The sequence below is a fragment of the Elephantulus edwardii genome, unplaced genomic scaffold (assembly GCF_000299155.1).
Source record: "Elephantulus edwardii isolate Elephantulus edwardi_28Jun2011 unplaced genomic scaffold, EleEdw1.0 scaffold00064, whole genome shotgun sequence".
Classification (NCBI taxonomy): domain Eukaryota; kingdom Metazoa; phylum Chordata; class Mammalia; order Macroscelidea; family Macroscelididae; genus Elephantulus; species Elephantulus edwardii.
The window spans coordinates 6,796,084-6,813,418 of NW_006399814.1; the positions used below are offsets into that span (position 1 = coordinate 6,796,084).

The following is a 17,335-nucleotide window of genomic DNA, read 5'->3' on the forward strand; positions in this document are numbered from 1 at the left end:
GTCTGGATGGGCATTTACAGAGCAAACCAGTCTTCCATTAAACAGTTCTCATTTATTTTGCTTTGTCGCACATGTTTTGCTTTGTGGAGTCTGGCAGCATGGCTCATAGTGGACTGCGAGGCAGGCCAAGAGGTTGAGAGTCTCCAGGGGTTCAAGTCCACTCAGCAAGAAAGGTGAGCAGTGTCACCCGTTCAGATCCACGGCTCTAACTACCCAGTGGGGCACTAGAAGTCAGAACGGGCTCCAGGCAGTGAGTGAGTCCACTTCTTGACTGTTTCATGACATTAGGTGCAGTCCCTTCAATAAAGCAATGCTCCTCCCACTTCCTGCTTGGACTTTCGGTTTCCACTGTCCTCCTTGCCTGCCCCTTCCTGCCTCTGGGGCTTTGTTTTGAGACAAATGCCTTTGGAGCACTGGGTCCTGGGCAGTGAACTGTTCTGATGATCAGTCCTCACTGAGTGACCATGACCATGGCCTGTCAGGTGTATTGTTTGGCTGAAAGGTGATCCCCTGGGGTGGGTTCCTATCCTTTCTTAATGCATATTTTCTTAAAATCTGATACCAAATTGCACAATGCACTGGAGTCCAATACATGCCCTTTCTGCTACATAACCTGAATCTTCATAGAACGAGCCCTCAATGTCTGTGAGGTTAGGAGGTGAGGGTAGGTTGGTGCAGACCCTCAAAGACCCGTGTTCTAGTGCAGGTCAAGAGGCCAGCAGAAAGCCGGACACAACAGCACAGGCTAGGAGCACAGGCTGCCGAGCCCAGGACACACACTACCCACGCCAGGCAGTCAGCTGTGACTCACAGCCTCTCTGGAGGACAGAGCAGAACTGCCCAGAGGGTTCATAAGCCTGTTCTCTTCACAGAAGCCAGTGGCCTCTGTCCTCTTCACAGAAGCAGGTAACCTCATCTTTCTCTCCAGGAGCAGCTGGTGGACTCGAACCCCTGACCTTTCAGTCAGCAGCCCAGCATTCCACCGCTGTGTCATCAGATTCCGTGTCACAAACCAAGTGTTCCAAAAGGTCAAGGAGGCCAGAGCTCCTCTCAGCGGCATACCTGGGTCAGGGTGGCATCAAACAGCTTGCAGGCCTCATTGCTGGGGGTGGACAGCGGGAGTCCAGCGTCCTTCCATGCCTAGAAAGAGCAGCACAGAGCAGGACAAGGCATCAGGCCTTGGAACCCTGGCCCCCAACGACCCCCGCAACCCCACAGATCTCCAACACCTACGCTGGTGGGTTTCAGGATAATGGGATCTCCCAGTCATAGTGCAGGCCTGAGGGGGTAAGCTGGGGGCAGGCAGACCCCAATTCCAATCCCCACTGCCTGGAACCGCTCAGATCCTGCCTGCCCGTAAAATGGACCCATGAGGGCAGAATGAAGCGAGTAGTAGCATGGCCCTTGAGGAGCTGGGGCGGGGAAGGCAGGTGGGAGGCTGGGCACAGGCAGGACTCTGGACATGCACTTGGGTGACCTCTTGCTCTGCCTCAACAGACAGGGCTTTCAAGTATGCCCTGAGGCTCCTCAAGTTCCAGGACTGTTTGATCTAGTAGCTGCCTTTGGCATACTGCCCGTGGCCAGCTGGTGATGGCGCAGTGACCACCTGCCCACCTGGATTGTGTATTGATTGCATGGTGTTGTCACAGGCAGGTTCTCAATGCCCTCTGTCTTCCTCATCTGCAAAATGGGCACAGCCCCAGATGGGTAACCCTGGAGACTTGGGCCTTTACAAATGCCTAATGCACTGCTGGGCCAGGCCTGGTCACTGGTTGACTTTCTACCAGTCTGTGAGTGTTTCCATGGGTTCCAGTCAAGGAGCCCCAGTCTCTGTGTTGAGCTTCCACTGAGTGGGGAGCCTGTGCGCCCCTACAACAGCCCTCCCGACCCGACAAGCGCCTCCGCCTCTGCGTGCTCCGGCCAGGTCCTCTGCCCGTGCCCAGGCTTAGCCCCGCCTCTCAGAGGCCTGAGCCCGGGGGGCGCGCGAGGCTGCGGAGGGCGCGGGGGAGGCTCGGGGACTCGTGTACCTGGCAGTCTCGCAGCGACGCCGGAGCAGCCATGGCGCAGCGGCAGCCTCCAGGGTTGTGCTGGACGCCTCTCCGCCTTCCGGAGGGGCAGGGTCCGAGGCGGGGCGGCTGCGCCCCGTGCGCTCACTGGTCGGGAGCAGACGAACCCGGGCCCCAGCCTTGGCCGCGCACCCGCCCCGAGGAACCTCCACCGCTGCCGGTGCGCCCTGCTGGTTCCTGGAGAGGCCGCGCCTCTTCTGCCGGCCGGAACCTGCGGGCTCCTGGGTCCTGCGCTCACGTGAACCACCGCGCTCACCTGCCTCTCCTGTCCAATTGGAATTCCAGGAAGGCGACCCGGGCTGTGGCCTAGGAGACCTACAGGGGTGCGCCTGTTCCGCTGCTCCACCTGCCCCTCAGAGCTCTGGCCAAGGGTCTCCCCTCTTGGAGGGTGGTCACAGTCAGAGTTTCCGTGCACAGCCATCACTGCTAAGTTCTAGGAAGTTTCATGCAAAAGCACATGTACTGATAAAGAATGAACTCAAACTTTATAAATATAAATAAATACACACATATATACACACACACACATATATACACACATATCTCTATATCTCTATCTGTACCTCTGTATCTCTATCTTTATATCATCTATGTCTATGTTTATGTCTATGTCTATGTCTATGTCTATGTCTATGTCTATGTCTATGTCTATGTCTATGTCTATGTCTATGTCTATATCTCTCTCTCTCTATCCCTATCGCTATCTCTATACACACATACACCCACAGAACATATTTTGGTCAATATCTTGCACATCCCGTTTTTTGTGTTATTCTGCAGGAGTCCTAGGTCCCTCTCCCTGTCCTTGTCACCTCAAAAATATCAGCGCCCCCTCCTGCGGGGTTCATCTCATCCTCTTTGCTGCTATTGGCCTCTGATAGAATTGGGCCTCTCCCACCTCGCCCTCAGGGCTGGGCCTGGGGAGGAGAGCAAGGTGAGCCAGCAGGGATCATTCTTCCTTATTTAAAATTCTGCTATTTTGTCTGTCACTTAATAGATTTTTTGTATTAGTTTTAAAAATTTTTGTATTAGTTTTGATTTTCAAATTATTACATTAAAATAGGACTTGTGTATAAGGAGCAGAAGTAACATGGAGAAGTTTTAGAGTCTGATTTTTACGTGGTTCATAAAGGGGAACTTTCCTCATCAGTAATATCCATAGTACTAAACAAGTAGCTCATGGTCAGACACGCCACCCCACATTTTCCTGCATCTATTTCTATGAATCATTGGGTCCAGTGTTGCAAATTGACTCACTCGGAGAGTTCACTGACTTGTGGGGTTTATAGGTTGGGGAAGGGTGAGGCAAAGAATATCCCACAATGCAAGTCCAGGTTTGGTTTAGCAGTCCCAAGCCAGATTACCATGACAACACAATTCCTCAATTAGTTCAGACAGCTTCTCAGTCAAGAAATTAAAGTCTAGGTTCAGTGCAGCAGCACAAATAAACTTCTGGTCTCCTCAGTCATCTTAGGACAGTTACAAGTCAGCTTTTCACTCAATCATCCAGCAAGGAAAACCTTTACCTGTGGCTCCATCTCCAAGGTTCCTCTGGTTACGTCTTGCCACAGTCTCTTCACAGTAGTGCTACAGTCTTTTTTTCACTCTCCATAACCGCCTGTCAGTGTGGAAAGTGCTCTCCCTTACATTGGTCCCACAGCTATTGATGATTTTCAAGACCATGTGTTCATAGTTAAAGTTGCTGGAGACCAAGCCTCCAACAGGCACCCAGTCAATGGATAGAAAGACCACAACTTGTCATAAGATGGTCCTGGTTTGTGCCTCACAGCAGAGGTATACCACAGGTTGCCATTTCAGTGTCAGCCAAAAATAATTCATTGATTCATTTCAGCGAGTATCATATGAACCAGAGCCAATGACAATGAAGGAAGAAGTTCAAGCTGCATTGAAGGGATTGGTGAAAAATAAGACCCCAGGAATCAATATGATACCAATGACATGTTTCAGCTAACAGATGCAGCCCTGGACATGCTCACCAGTCTATGACAGGATGTTTAGAAGATAGCTATGTGGCCAAGTGACAGGAAGAGATACATGTTTGTTCCCATTCCCAAGAAAGGTGATCCAATAGAATGTTGATATTATCAACCAGTATCATTAATATCATGTTCAAACTAAATATTGCTAAAGATCATCCAAAATGAGCTAAATCCGTACATTGACAGAGAACTACTAGAGGTTCAAGCTGGTTTACAAGAGGTCATGACACCAGTGATATCATTGCTGATGTCAGGTGGATCCTGGCTGAAAGCAAAGAATACCAGAAGAATATCTGCCTGTGTTCTATCTATACAAAGACATTTGACTATGTGGATCACAGGAATCTGTTGTTAACTGGACATAGAAAGAAAGTGGGGACACGAGGAAATGAATTGTGGAAAAGAGTAAGGCAGAGACAGAGCTCCTCTGTGAAAAGGCCCCTTTCTTAGTCTCCCTGTGGTTTTTATTTAGAGTTTTTAAAATGTAATTAAAAAATCCTATCTCATGAGGCTATATTTTCCTTATGTGTTTCCAACATAACAATGGGTAAGCTTAATTTTTAAACCAAGACCAAAGTTCAGACACATTATTTCCTCCAGTGGGAGGCTGAGAGGAACCTTCTTTTTGCAGAGGGCACTCAGTTCTGCCTGGACTCTGATCTCAGCTGTGGCCCAGCTATCACTATGCTGACCTATCCACATTTCCCCCTCTGTTGTTTAAGCATCATCTAGTCATCAAGGTAAATATAGCTTCTCTTCTTTTTTCCATTATTCTTTTTTTCTTTACATTTTTAATCTTTGACATAATAGCACAAAAATAAGGACTATAAAATAAAACATGATTATAGAAAAACTTCCAGAAATTTTAACATAATCAAAAGGATTAAAATTAGAGATTCCTTCACTTATTTATTCCAGAAAATCAGTATTACTAAATTTTCTCAATTGTTCATTAAAAGGATCTTGTAACTTTAACATCTCATCAGTTAAATTACCATGATTCAGGATATGTTTGCGAACTTTGTCCCACCACTATTATTCCATACAACAGGGGTCATACAAAATTGAGTAGTATTCCAGTCACATTTTAATTTCAATTGTCTCTATAAGTTAGTCATCTGATTACCTATCATAAATACTGACTGTTCTAAATCAGTTAATCAATAATTGATTTCAGAATCTATATGTCCTTGAGATGACCATAATTTTTCAGAATCACTGTGCCATTGTTTGACATAATCTACTGTTTGAACACCTTGATACAGAGTAACTCCTGCAGTAGCTGCTGTAGCCGTTATGGCTATGATCCCTAAAACAGCGCCAATTAATACTCCAATAAACCTCTTGCTTCTTTTTAATAACTGATTCACGAGATGGTCCAAAAGCATCATCTCACGAGATGACTGCTATTTGTGACCCAAATTAACAGGAAGCCACAACCCAATTCTAGATCTCAAAATATATATACTCTTATTAAGCGGTAGAGAAACAGAAGAATTTAAACAAGTGTACAGAGAACATTTGCTGAAAGTTGAAAGTTAAATTAACTGCCTCCTGTTTAGTAACTCCTTTTAAGAAAACATTGGGTAATGCAGCACAAATAGCTACAAATTCTCAGGAGACATTTGTTGACCTGTGTTCTTAATCACTTTTCCCCCTTCCTCTGACAGCTTCCTTATGGCTCGAAGTCAGAGTCTCTGCTTTCCTGGTCTCCGGTAGCAGTCCTTTCTTTTGTCATTTCTCTAACGTTAGCAGATTCATCCATTATTCTATCTTCGTCGAAGTATGGCCTCTTTGGGCTTATCTCGGGGTTTCACGTTTCTGGATGGTACCCACAATGTTTCTGTGCCTGTGGAAATATCAGCAAATTCTCAACCCTAATGAATGACAAGTCCCTTTTTCTATTCATTAGTTAGAGGTTCTCTAAAATATATATGCCTATTCAGCTCTTTGATTGATTGTAATATCCAAAGTCTTTCGGCTGGAGTTTTTCTTTTCTCATTGTGTTGTTGTTAAGTGCTATCAAGTGGTAGCAACTCATAGCAACCCTATGAACGAAAGTCCTCGACAGTTGAGTGACTTTCATCCTTTCTCCACATTTGTAGGGTTTCCTGAGGCAAGCTATTTACGGAAGTGGATGCCACTCTTGCTTCCAAGCTTGTTTTAATCGGGGAGCTCCACCAAACACTCTCCGCCATGGGTAACCATTAACACATTTGACACATCAGTGTCACAGTGTTCAGCTTCTTAGCAACCACAAGTTACCTCCGTATGGCAAGTGGACACAGCAGGGCTGTATGACTTAGAAGAATGTCTGAACAAAAACAATGAAAAACAGGCCTGACCACAGATTAGAGTCACCTACCTTTGGCTTGGTAGCATCACTTTTGTTCCACTAGGCTGACTGATCTCTATGTTGATGTTATTGTTGTTAAGTGCCGTTGAGTTGTAGGTGATTCATAGCGACCCTGTGAACAAAAGTCCTCAACACTTGTGTGACTTTCATCCTTTCTCCAGGTTCATAGGGTTTCCAGAGGCAAGATATTATGGAAGTGCGTGTCACTCCTGCTTCCAAGCTTGTTTTAATTAGGGAGCTCCACCAAACACTGCCCGCCATGGGTAACCATTCTCACATTTGACACATCAGTGTCACAGTGTTCAGCTTCACAGCAACCACAAGTTACCTCTGTACGGCAAGTGGACATACCAGGGCTGTATGATCTAGAAGAATGTTTGAACAAAAACAATGAAAAACAGGCCTGAGGGCCACAGATTAAAAGTCACCCACCTTTGGCTTGATAGTATCACTTTCTGTCCACTAGGCTACCTGATCTCTCTCTATGTTGATGTTATTGTTGTTAAGTGCTGTTAAGTCGTAGGCGACTCATAGTGACCCTGTGAACGAAAGTCCTCAGCACTTAAGTAAATACTGCTTTTTGTAAAATAAGGCAAGATGTTATTCATCCTATTCCATCTCCCCTCTTTTTATTTTTTCAACGTAATTTGTAAGGCCAAATTAGCACTTTCTATTATATCTTGTCTTTGGGGATTATAAGGAATACCCGTAATATGTTTAATGTTTTCTTTTCTTGAAAAATACTTGTGTTTATCTTGCAATAACATAATAATAGCATATAATTCAGCCTGTTGAACAGAAGTTAGTTTTAACTACTTTATTATCTTTACCATTAGTATAACCTGTATATCTCATCTTGTTAGCATCTGTATAATAAGTATCAGCTGTAAGGAGATAGGTTTTCACCTTTTCAGATAAAATCCAATCCGTTCTTTTAATGAATTGTAATTGCTTATTTTGCGGGTATGAATTAGAAATCTTACCTGTGTCATTAGAAAAATTTGCCAATTTTCAGAAATTTTCTATAAATTATTAATTTGGGAAGTAGTAAATGGGACTATAATTTCAAATGGATCAGATGCCAACAACTGTCTTAACTGTAGCTATCCTTTAACTATCAAATCACGAATTTTTTCAACATAACCAACTAGCTTTTTTATTATATTCATTTCCAAAAGATAACCATTCTAATATTCTCTCTTCTTGATATAAAATACTAGTAGGAGAATGTGGAGAATGAATGAGTAACATAACAGGTTTTCTCATGTCTATGTGACTTAATTGGGCATTATTAATTCTTTGTTCTATAATTTGAAGTTCTTTTTTTCTCCCTTCAGGAGTTACATTCTGAGGACTTTGTATATTAGCAGATCCTTCTAATATTTGGAAACAATTTTGTAATTGATATACTTAAACTAGGCCTCAACTAATTAATATCTCCTAATAATTTTTTAAAGAATCATTCAAAGTTTTTAAAGTATCCTGTCTAATTTGAATCTTTTGTGGAATTATTTTTGTTCTTTCTAGCATGTTGTTGTTGTTATTAAGTGCCATCAAGTCAGAGACGACCCTATGAATGAAGGACCTGAATGAACATTTGTATAACTTTCATCATTTCTCCAAGTTCATAGGCTTTCCGGAGGCAAGCTATTTCAGAAATGGATGCCATTCCTGCTTCTAAGCTTGTTTTAATTGTGGAGCTCCACTGAACACTGTCCACCATGGTTTAACCATTATCACACTTGACATATCAGTGTCACAGTGTTCAGCATCACAACAGCCACGAGTTACCTCTGTACAGCAAATAGACCCCAAATATTTATAAGGTTCAGTAAGTTAAACTTTTTCAGGAGCTATTTGAGTGGGAATCCCAGAACACTTGATCGTTCTAATGTGAAACTTATACTTGGACCAGGAGGCAGTAGTCAGAACAGAGCAAGGGAACACTGCATGGTTCAAAATTGGGAAGGGCATACGCCAGGGATGCATCCTATCTCCACACCTTTTCAACCTATATGCAGAACAGATTATCCAGGAGGCTGGGCTCTATGAGGAGAAATGTGGGGTCAAGATTGGTGGACGATTTATCAACAATCTGCATTATGCAGATGACACAACCCTGCTTGCTGAAACTGAAGAAGAACTGAAGCGCCTGCTGCAGAGGGTCAAGGACTGCAGCCTACAATATGGATTGAGGCTCAATGTCAAGAAGACAAAGATTCTCACCACTGGACCAATTGGCAGCATCAGGATGGATGGTGAAGAGATTGAGATTGTACACAGATATAGCTTGCTTGGCTCCACAGTCAACAGTCTTGGCACCAGCAGCCAGGAAATTAAAAGGCACATTGCCATGGGAAAGTCTGCTGTTAGGGACCTCTCCAAAGTACTGAAGAGCAATGGTGTCTCTCTGGAGACCAAGGTGCGTCTGATACAGGCCATGGTCTTCGCCATCACCTGTTATGCATCAGAGAGTTAGACATTGACCAAGGAGGATAGAAGGAGAATTGATGCCTTTGAGCTGTGGTGCTGGAGAAGAGTATTGAGAATACCATGGACTGCTAGGAAAACAAACAGATTTGTCCTGGAAAGGGTTAAACTGGGTGGCTCCTTGGAGGCAAGGATTCTGAGGCTCTGTCTAACATACTTTGGACATGTTGTGAGGAGAGACAGGTCCTTGGAGAAGGACATCATGCTTGGGAGGGTGGAGGGACAGCGCAGGAGAGGAAGGCCCTCTATGAGGTGGATTGATTCAGTGACTGGGATAATTGGGATGGGAGTGTCAGAGACAGTGTGATTGGCACAGGGCAGTGCGGAGTTTAGGGCTGTTGTACATAGGGTCGCTATGAGTCGCAAGCGACTCGACGACACATAACAACAACAACAACATTTGTAATCTATATTCCTTTAGTACTTGTTGAGTTTCTTTAAATAGTAATTGCAATTGGTCATTATCTGAATGTGAGAATAAAATATTACCCATGTAAAGAAAAATATATGCATTTGGACATTTTTTACTTAAAATCTATAAAGGTTTATTAACAAAGTATTGACACATGACTGGACTATTCAACATTCTCTGGGATAACACTTTCCATTAGTATCTTTTAGCTGGTTTATGATTATTAACAGTAAGAATAATAATCACTAGGTTATAAGGGCATGGTAAAAAAAAGCAATCTTTAAGATAGATGAGCTCTGGTGGCCTAGTGGTAAGAAGCTGCCCTGCAATCCCAGAGGTGCACAGTTCAAATCTACCAGATGCTCTGCTGGAGAAGGAAGGACAATGTCCTCCTGTACTAGTCAGATCTGATTTGACGGTATAAACACACACACACACACACACACACACACACACATTACAAAAGATAAATTATAATAATATGCTATCTTTCTGGGCTCATAGAAGTTAAAGGAAGACCCGGATGTAAGGGCACCATAAGCTTTATCACCTGGTTAATTTTTCTCAAATCAGTTAACACTCTCCATTTACCTGATTTCTTTTTTGTTACAAACACTGGAGAATTCCTGAGACTGGTTGACTCTCCAATATGTTCTGCCAGGAATTGTTCTTCAGTTAATTGCATTAAGGCTTCTAACTTTTCCTTTGTTAAACTAACCAAGCTAACAGAAGGGGAAAGCCTGAAACAGTGATTCTCATAAATTTGGATAGCCTAATTCTTTTCTACTGTGATTAACCTTTGGTTCTTTGAAATGGACCATCCCTTGTTGTTTCTTTCCTAATCTTTTGCCAGGGAGATAGTTCATGTTTTACATCATATTCTTAGCCTGCTCTGATATTGTAGGAATTTGCAAAGTGGCTCCCCACTGAGCTAGCAAATATCTTCCCCATAATGTAACTGCAATATCTGCAATGAATCTGTTCTTCAGGTCCTCTACGTTCTAACATATATTCACTTTGTTTTACCCCTGTCATAGTCCCTATTCCTGTAAAAGTATCAGAGATATATTTTAATTGTAATTCACTAGGCCAATGATGAGTAGCAATAATAGATGTATCAGTGCCAGCATCAACTAATACTTGAATTTCATTTCCTTCTAATTTTACAGTCATTTGGGGATGGGTATCATTAATGATAGTATTCCAACAGATATTAGTCCCAGTACTGCAAATCCCTCCTTGACTTTTTATTGGAGCGGCCCTTTGTTTTATATAAGGCAGGAGCAATAATTGAGCTTCTTTCTGGCCTTTTAACAAGGTTTGATGTTGTCACGTAGACATCATTATAATTATCTCCCCATCATAATATGTACAAATATCCCTTTACTTATTAAGCTAGTTCTTCCTGTAATCAATTCTACAGTATCTTAGGGATCTTATTTTCATGGGACAGCCTCTGCTCATTGAAGACAACTCACTTGTTTTAAAGCCTCTAGGTGTTTTTTTCTTTTTTTTCTTGTTAGGAGTCACTGCTCTACCCTGCACCTGTTCCCAGAGACATCCTTCTGTTATAATTAACATGTTTGGGGGAAACTGCTTTTTGTTTCTTAGCACTTTAGAAAGCCTAACTTCTTGGATTTTACAGGTAGTCAATTGAGAGTACTTGGCTTCTGCGACACATCTTTTAATAATTTTTATTCTTTACATCTATCCTGGGAACAAAATTACATTTTCTTTCTTACATGCTTCTAAACTTTTAGATCACACCGTCTATGAAGCTGTAAGACTGGTTTGTATGCTTATCTTTGGCATTCCTGACTACAAAAGGTAAACAGGCTAGCCAGCTTTATGATCATCAAACACAATCTATTTTAATTTTTATTTAAATTTGGACATTTTATCCTTTAAAAATTTTTCAGCTGCAGCTTCTAATTTATTTACCTTCACTTTATTACTTACTTTTGCTTTCTTCATTTTTTTAAATTAAGAGTTTTCCTTTATGTAAACTTCATTCTTATGTCTTTTACTTTTCCTATTTTACTGAAATTATCAGATTACATGAGCTCAAAACTATTATTACATTAAACTTAAGATAAAAAACAAACAAACAACAACAAATTTAAACAAAAGCCAAAACAATCAACAAAAACACTTATAGGCTTCTGCTTTGAGACTTACCACCTTTTTATTTTTCTAAACCATATTTTAAATTGTAAATAATTTCCTGGGAAGAGCACTGTTTGGGTCAACACATGCCAATTAAAAGAAAATAATAACTCAGGATTGTGTTTTCCTAAGGCCTTCTAAAGGTGACAAAGGCTGTTTCTTGCCTTCAGCTTTAACCTTCTCTAATGCAATATCACCTAATTCATATTCATGCAAAGATTCAGCCATTCCTCTTTGCAATTTTTTTTAAATTATTAGTACAGTCCTACACAAAGATTGTTATTATTCTTATTAAAGCCCATGTTGTTGTTGTTGTTGTTGTTAAGTGCTGTCGAGTCGCAGGCGACTCAAAGGGACCCTATGAAGGAGAGTCCTTGACGCTTGGGTACCTTTCATCCTTTCTCCAGGTTCATAGGATTTCCAGAGGCAAGCTATTATGGAAGTGGATGCCACTCCTCCTTCCAAATTAAAGCCCATACTGGCCAAAAACCAATAGGAATTTGTTCCTTTTTAATGTGCTCTTCATAAATCTCACATAACAGTATGCCAAGTTTTTAAATTTAACTGTGCTCTACCTTCTACACATACTGAAACAAATGCAAAAAAGATTTTTCTGACAATTTGTACCCCTCAGCTCTTAAGCAGTTCCTTTAAGAAAGAAATATAATGAGCTTCAGAGGATGGGGCATCCCCCATGACTCTCTTTCACTTCTACCTCTGAGTTTTTAAGCAGTTTACTTCAGAGGGTGAAAAAAGTCCCCGTGAAACTTTTTCTATTTCTTCCCTTGACTTTCTCCTTTAAGGGGTGAGGGAATCCTCATGACTCTGCCTGAAGAAAATTTTCCTGGAAGGCTTCACTTACCTTTCAGAGATAGAGAGGGAGAGGGAGAGGGAGAAGGAGAGGGAGAGGGAGAGGGAGAGGGAGAGAGAGAGAGAGAGAGAGAGAGATTGTTGCTTTCTTCAGGCCCCTGTTTCAGCACCAAGATATTGTTAACCAGATGTAGAAAGAAAACAGTGACATGAGGAAATGAATTCTGAAAAAGAGGAAGACTTAGGCAGAGGTCCTCTCATACCTTAGCATTGTGAAAGGCCCCTTTCTTAGTCTCCTTATGGTTTTTAGTTCATTTAAGCCAATAATAATAATAAAAAAATCCTAACTCATGAGGCTCTATTTTCCTTATACATAAGTGTTGCCAACATAACAATGTGTAAGCTTAATTTTTAAACCAAGACCAAAGTTCAGACATGGTATCCCCTCTGGTGGGAGGCTGGGGGGAACCTTCTGTTAGAGGCATCCTGTATCTCCTCTGGGGGGCCTGGGCAGAATTCTCTGCTTGCTGAGGGTGTTCAGTCCTGCCTGGACTCTGATCTCAGGTGCAGCCTTGCCATCACTATGCTATCCACAACAAACTATCACTGACTTTGAGAAGAATGAGGATTCCAGAAACTTAATTATGCTTGTATGAAATCTACACCTAGACTAAGAAGCTATTGTCTGAATTGAGTAATGGAACACTGCTTGATTAAAAATCAAGAAAGGTGTGCATGAGGGCTGTATACTTTTTCCGTATCTATTCAACCTATACACTGAGCAAATTGTTCAAGGCTTTGGACTTTATGAGGAAGAATGTGATACCAGGATTGGAGGAAGACTCATCAACAGCCTGTTATGCAAATGACACAACTTGCTTGCTGAAAGTGAAGATGACTTGAAATGCTTGCTTTACAAGATCAAGGATTACAGCCTTCAATATGAATTGCATCTCTTATCTTTTTGGATCCACAATCAACAACACCCTTAGTGCCAACAATCAGATGTATTGCACTCAGAAGTCTGTTGTCAAGGATCTCTCCAAAGTCCTGAAAAGCAGTGACGTCAATTTAAAGACTAAGGTGCACCTGATTCAGGCCATGCTCTTTCCAATCATCTGTCATCCATGTGAGAGATGGACAGTGAATAAGGATAATAGAAGAATTGATGCCTTTGAGTTGTGGTGTTAGAGAAGTGAACTGAATATCCCATGGACGATCAAAAGGACAAACAAAAAATGTTTGGAGAAAGTGCAACCCAAGTGTCGCTTAAAGGCTTCATCTCACATACTTTGGGGATATAACTAGGAGAGGCTACTACCTGAAAGGGGGCATCATACTTGGAAGACCTTGGATTTGGCAAAAGATTCTTAGCTATGACACTAAAAAGCAAGAGCTACAACCAAAAAAAGGTAGGTGAACATCATCAAAATAAAACCCTTTCAAAGGACATGGTGAAGAACATGGAAAGGAAACCTCCTGAAGGAAAGAAAATATTTGCAAATAATTTCTCAATAGAAGTATTAGGTACGTCAAGTCAGATCCAACTAATAGCTAACCCTCCAGAGAAACTTCAGAGGCAGCAAAGTACATGGGAGAAGGGCATCCACCTTTCTTCCAAGAGCAGTTGGTGGGATACTGGTGATATTGGTTGCTAATTTCCACATTCTGTTGGATCACCTTTCTTGAGAATGGAAATAAATATGGATATCTTCCAGTCAGTTGGTCACATAGCTACCTTCTAAATTTCCTGGCACAGACTGGTAACCATATCCAGGGCTCTTCACCAAAGAAGACATTCAGATGGCCAGCAAACACATGAATTCACAATTCCTAGCTCTAAGGGAGATGCAAATAAAAATAACTATGAGATCATCTCACCCCAGTCAGAATAGAAAAATTTAACAGAACAGCAAACAACAAATGCTGGTGAGGCTGTGGAGAAACTGGAACCATTATTCCCTGTTTGTGGGAGTGTAAAATGGTGCAACCACTACAGAAGGTGGTATGGCACTTTCTCAAAAAGTTGCAAATAGAAATATCATTTGACCCAGAAATTCCACTACTGGGAATACACCCCAAGAAACTGTAACTGCCACGCAGATATTTGCACACACATATTTATTGCAGCTTTGTTCACAATAGCAAAGAGTTGAAAACAATCTAAGTGCCCATCAAAAAAGGGATGGATAGAGAAGCTGTGGTATAGTCACACAATGGAATATTATGCAGCACTGAAAAACAAAGAACTCATGCAATATTACTCAAAATGGGTGACCCTGGAGGACATTATGCTGAGTGAAATATCTCAGCACAAAAGGACAAATACTGCATAGTGCTACTGTAGTAAAACGGGACTGTCATCGGGGTTGGAGGTAGACTGAGAAAGATGAGATAGATTATGTATACTGCGTTGAAACAGAAGGGATATTTGATGAAGTATTATTGTCATGACAGGACTCCAGAAGTAAGGCTGCATAGTGGAGTGGACTTGAGGGGAGGGATTGTATAACAGTGGAAGAATTTTTCTTTTACTTTTCAAAGAGAAGAGTGAACTGTGGGGAGGGAGGTCGGACAGGGAGAAAAGTGCAACAAAAAATGAATGGAAATTCAAAGTCTCTGTAAACATTCATTAAAATTAATTTAAAAAAAAGGATTAGCTGTCTTACATATTTTTGTAAGCATAGCTACTACTAAGATGATTATAAGGGAAAAGTTAATCTTTCAAATATGAAGGGGAGTTTACATAGGGAGACTGGGGAGAAAATGGGGAAGGAGTGGATAGATAATGAACAGTGCATTAGAAAGCTGAGGGGTAGGACTATCTGAAAAGGAATTTATGAATTTAGGCATTATGTGTATGACAATAACCTGGAACAAGGTGTGAATTGTGGGATGGGTTGAGGGGAAGGGGAAGAGGGGGACAGAAAATGTTCGACAATGAAAAAATATTATAAAAGAAAAAATAAAATAAAGTAAGCCTGACAACCCCTCCTCCTAAAATATATGAAGGTAATGGTTAGAAAAGCCAAGGAATACTCTGTGGTGTCAGGAGTCTATTGTTCAAAATTACTATTCTGCGCCTTTTGCCACAGGATTGGGAAACATGCAAATTAGGGTGTGCATATCCATAATGGGATTGGTCGGTTACACCATTCCACCAGGTCAAAACTGAGCAGGTTCAGGGGCAGAAACTGGAAATCTCACTAGCAGCTAGGATGAAGAAGCAGATAACGCAGCATGTATCCTCTGAGGGCAGAGATTCTTGCACCACTCAGACCTGGGCCTACAGGAATGAAGCAGTAGCAGCCACAGCAGAGAACTAGATACCGATATGAGACAGAGCTGACCTGAGACTGTTGTTCCACGGAGCCAGGGCTGGAGTTTCTCCCCCAACCTGCTGGAAGATTGAGGAGAGAAGCTGTAATTGTCAGAATAGAACGTCCTAACATTGGCTTAAAGCTGCAAGGCTAAAAGAATTGTGAAATTGTGAGCATGCTTCAGATGCTGTCCTGACCAAGAAATTATATCCTGTTGCCAACCTGGGTTGTAACTCGTTAACTTCCCTAATAAGCCCCATGATCGTGAGGGTGACTCTGTGAGATCTATGTAGCTATTGCAATGAATTTTGGACCCAGTAGAGCAGTAGGTTTGGTGTTGGAATTAAAAGTAGGTGCAGGAGCATGGGTGACATGTCTGACTTCACGGGAACTAATTTTGCTCTGTGAATGTTTTTGATGGGGCAGTTCCCCCAGTGAAGTTAGTAGAGGTCAGGTGTGGCTGTATGCAATCCGCAGCCACTCTTTTTACAAGTAAACATCTTTTTGGTATTTGCGGTTTTCTGCCAAGATCTATCTGACATCAGCAACGCTGTATCTTCTTCCAAGGCCTCTTTTGAATATGGCTTGAATTTCTAGCAACTGTTGACAGATCAAGCTCTTACTTAGATTTTATATTAATGATAAGACTTATGGATTTGTCATTCTCTATAATAGCATGGATCATTGAAATAAATTTCTCTGTCCCTCACTTGTTCACTCTCTTTTTTCTCTCAGTGTAATACACAATAAAGCACAGGTGAGAGGTCAGGCTGGAAGCTTCTCCTGACTCAGAGAGCTGATGGACCCAACATCAGCAGATAAGATAACAGGATGCTGGTTTCAGAGGCTGAAGGACCTTTCAAAAGACCAGAAAATAATACGGCAGGCCACTGGAATAAACTGGAAGGGAGTAAAATGTATGCCCATTACAGAAAAAAGGACAATCTAACAGAGTGAGGACGTTATTAACTGATGTAATTAACATCACATATAAGAGCTTGCTGCCGCTTCAGCGATTTAGATCCTCCCAGAAGAGCTGTGGGTGAGCATTAACATTACTGATAAGTATATTTGTTTTCTCCTGGACACAAGAGCCTATTATTTGGTCTTAGAAACCTTCTGAGTTCCCAACTCTTCTCACTATTTCTTAGTTGTTGGAATTGACGGAAAACCTCATAAGCAGTTCCTTACTTCACCTCTGCCTTGCATGTGGACTTCTGAGCTGTAAAATAACCCAGTGGTAGATGAAATTCGGTCCAGGACTTAAAAACAATAAATGACATAGTGGAGCCTCTACATCTTGTGGTTCCTAACCTTATACTATAATAGACAAAGTGCTAGTCAATAGGCCTTTTAGTGTAAGAACTATCTTCCCTCTGTAACTTGATTTGTGCCACTATTAGAACCTCTACTTGGAATATTATTGCTTTTTTTAAATTTTTACTCATGTACTTTTAACTTTTGAGTTAAATTTGTGTCTTCTAGGCTGCAACACTTCCATGATACATCTTCAAGGATATGAACATGTATGGCTAAGCAAAATTGATAAGAGTGCATCTAAATTCCAAAATCAATCTCCATAATAGTCTATGTGTTTCCTATTGCCAAAGGGGCCCTTTAAAGTAGTGAGAGAAGATCTTCACCCTGAAACCTACAGCGTCCCTTTTCAGCAGGAAGTAGCTAAGAGAATACGCCATCCCCTTTTCCTTATGAAT

At 41.7% G+C, this 17,335-nt stretch overlaps 1 protein-coding gene across 1 annotated transcript in view; it reads right to left on the reverse strand.

Moving 5' to 3' along the window:
- TTC38 (tetratricopeptide repeat domain 38) overlaps positions 1 to 2,060 on the reverse strand; it is a 29,040-nt gene extending 26,980 nt beyond the window's left edge. Inside the window, exons 1-2 of the mRNA XM_006888028.1 lie at positions 2,028 to 2,060; positions 1,063 to 1,140 (exon numbers count right to left, since the gene is read on the reverse strand). Coding sequence (XP_006888090.1) covers positions 1,063 to 1,140; positions 2,028 to 2,060 — 111 coding nt within the window. The remainder of the gene's footprint in view (positions 1 to 1,062; positions 1,141 to 2,027) is intronic.
- Positions 2,061 to 17,335: the final 15,275 nt, after the last annotated feature.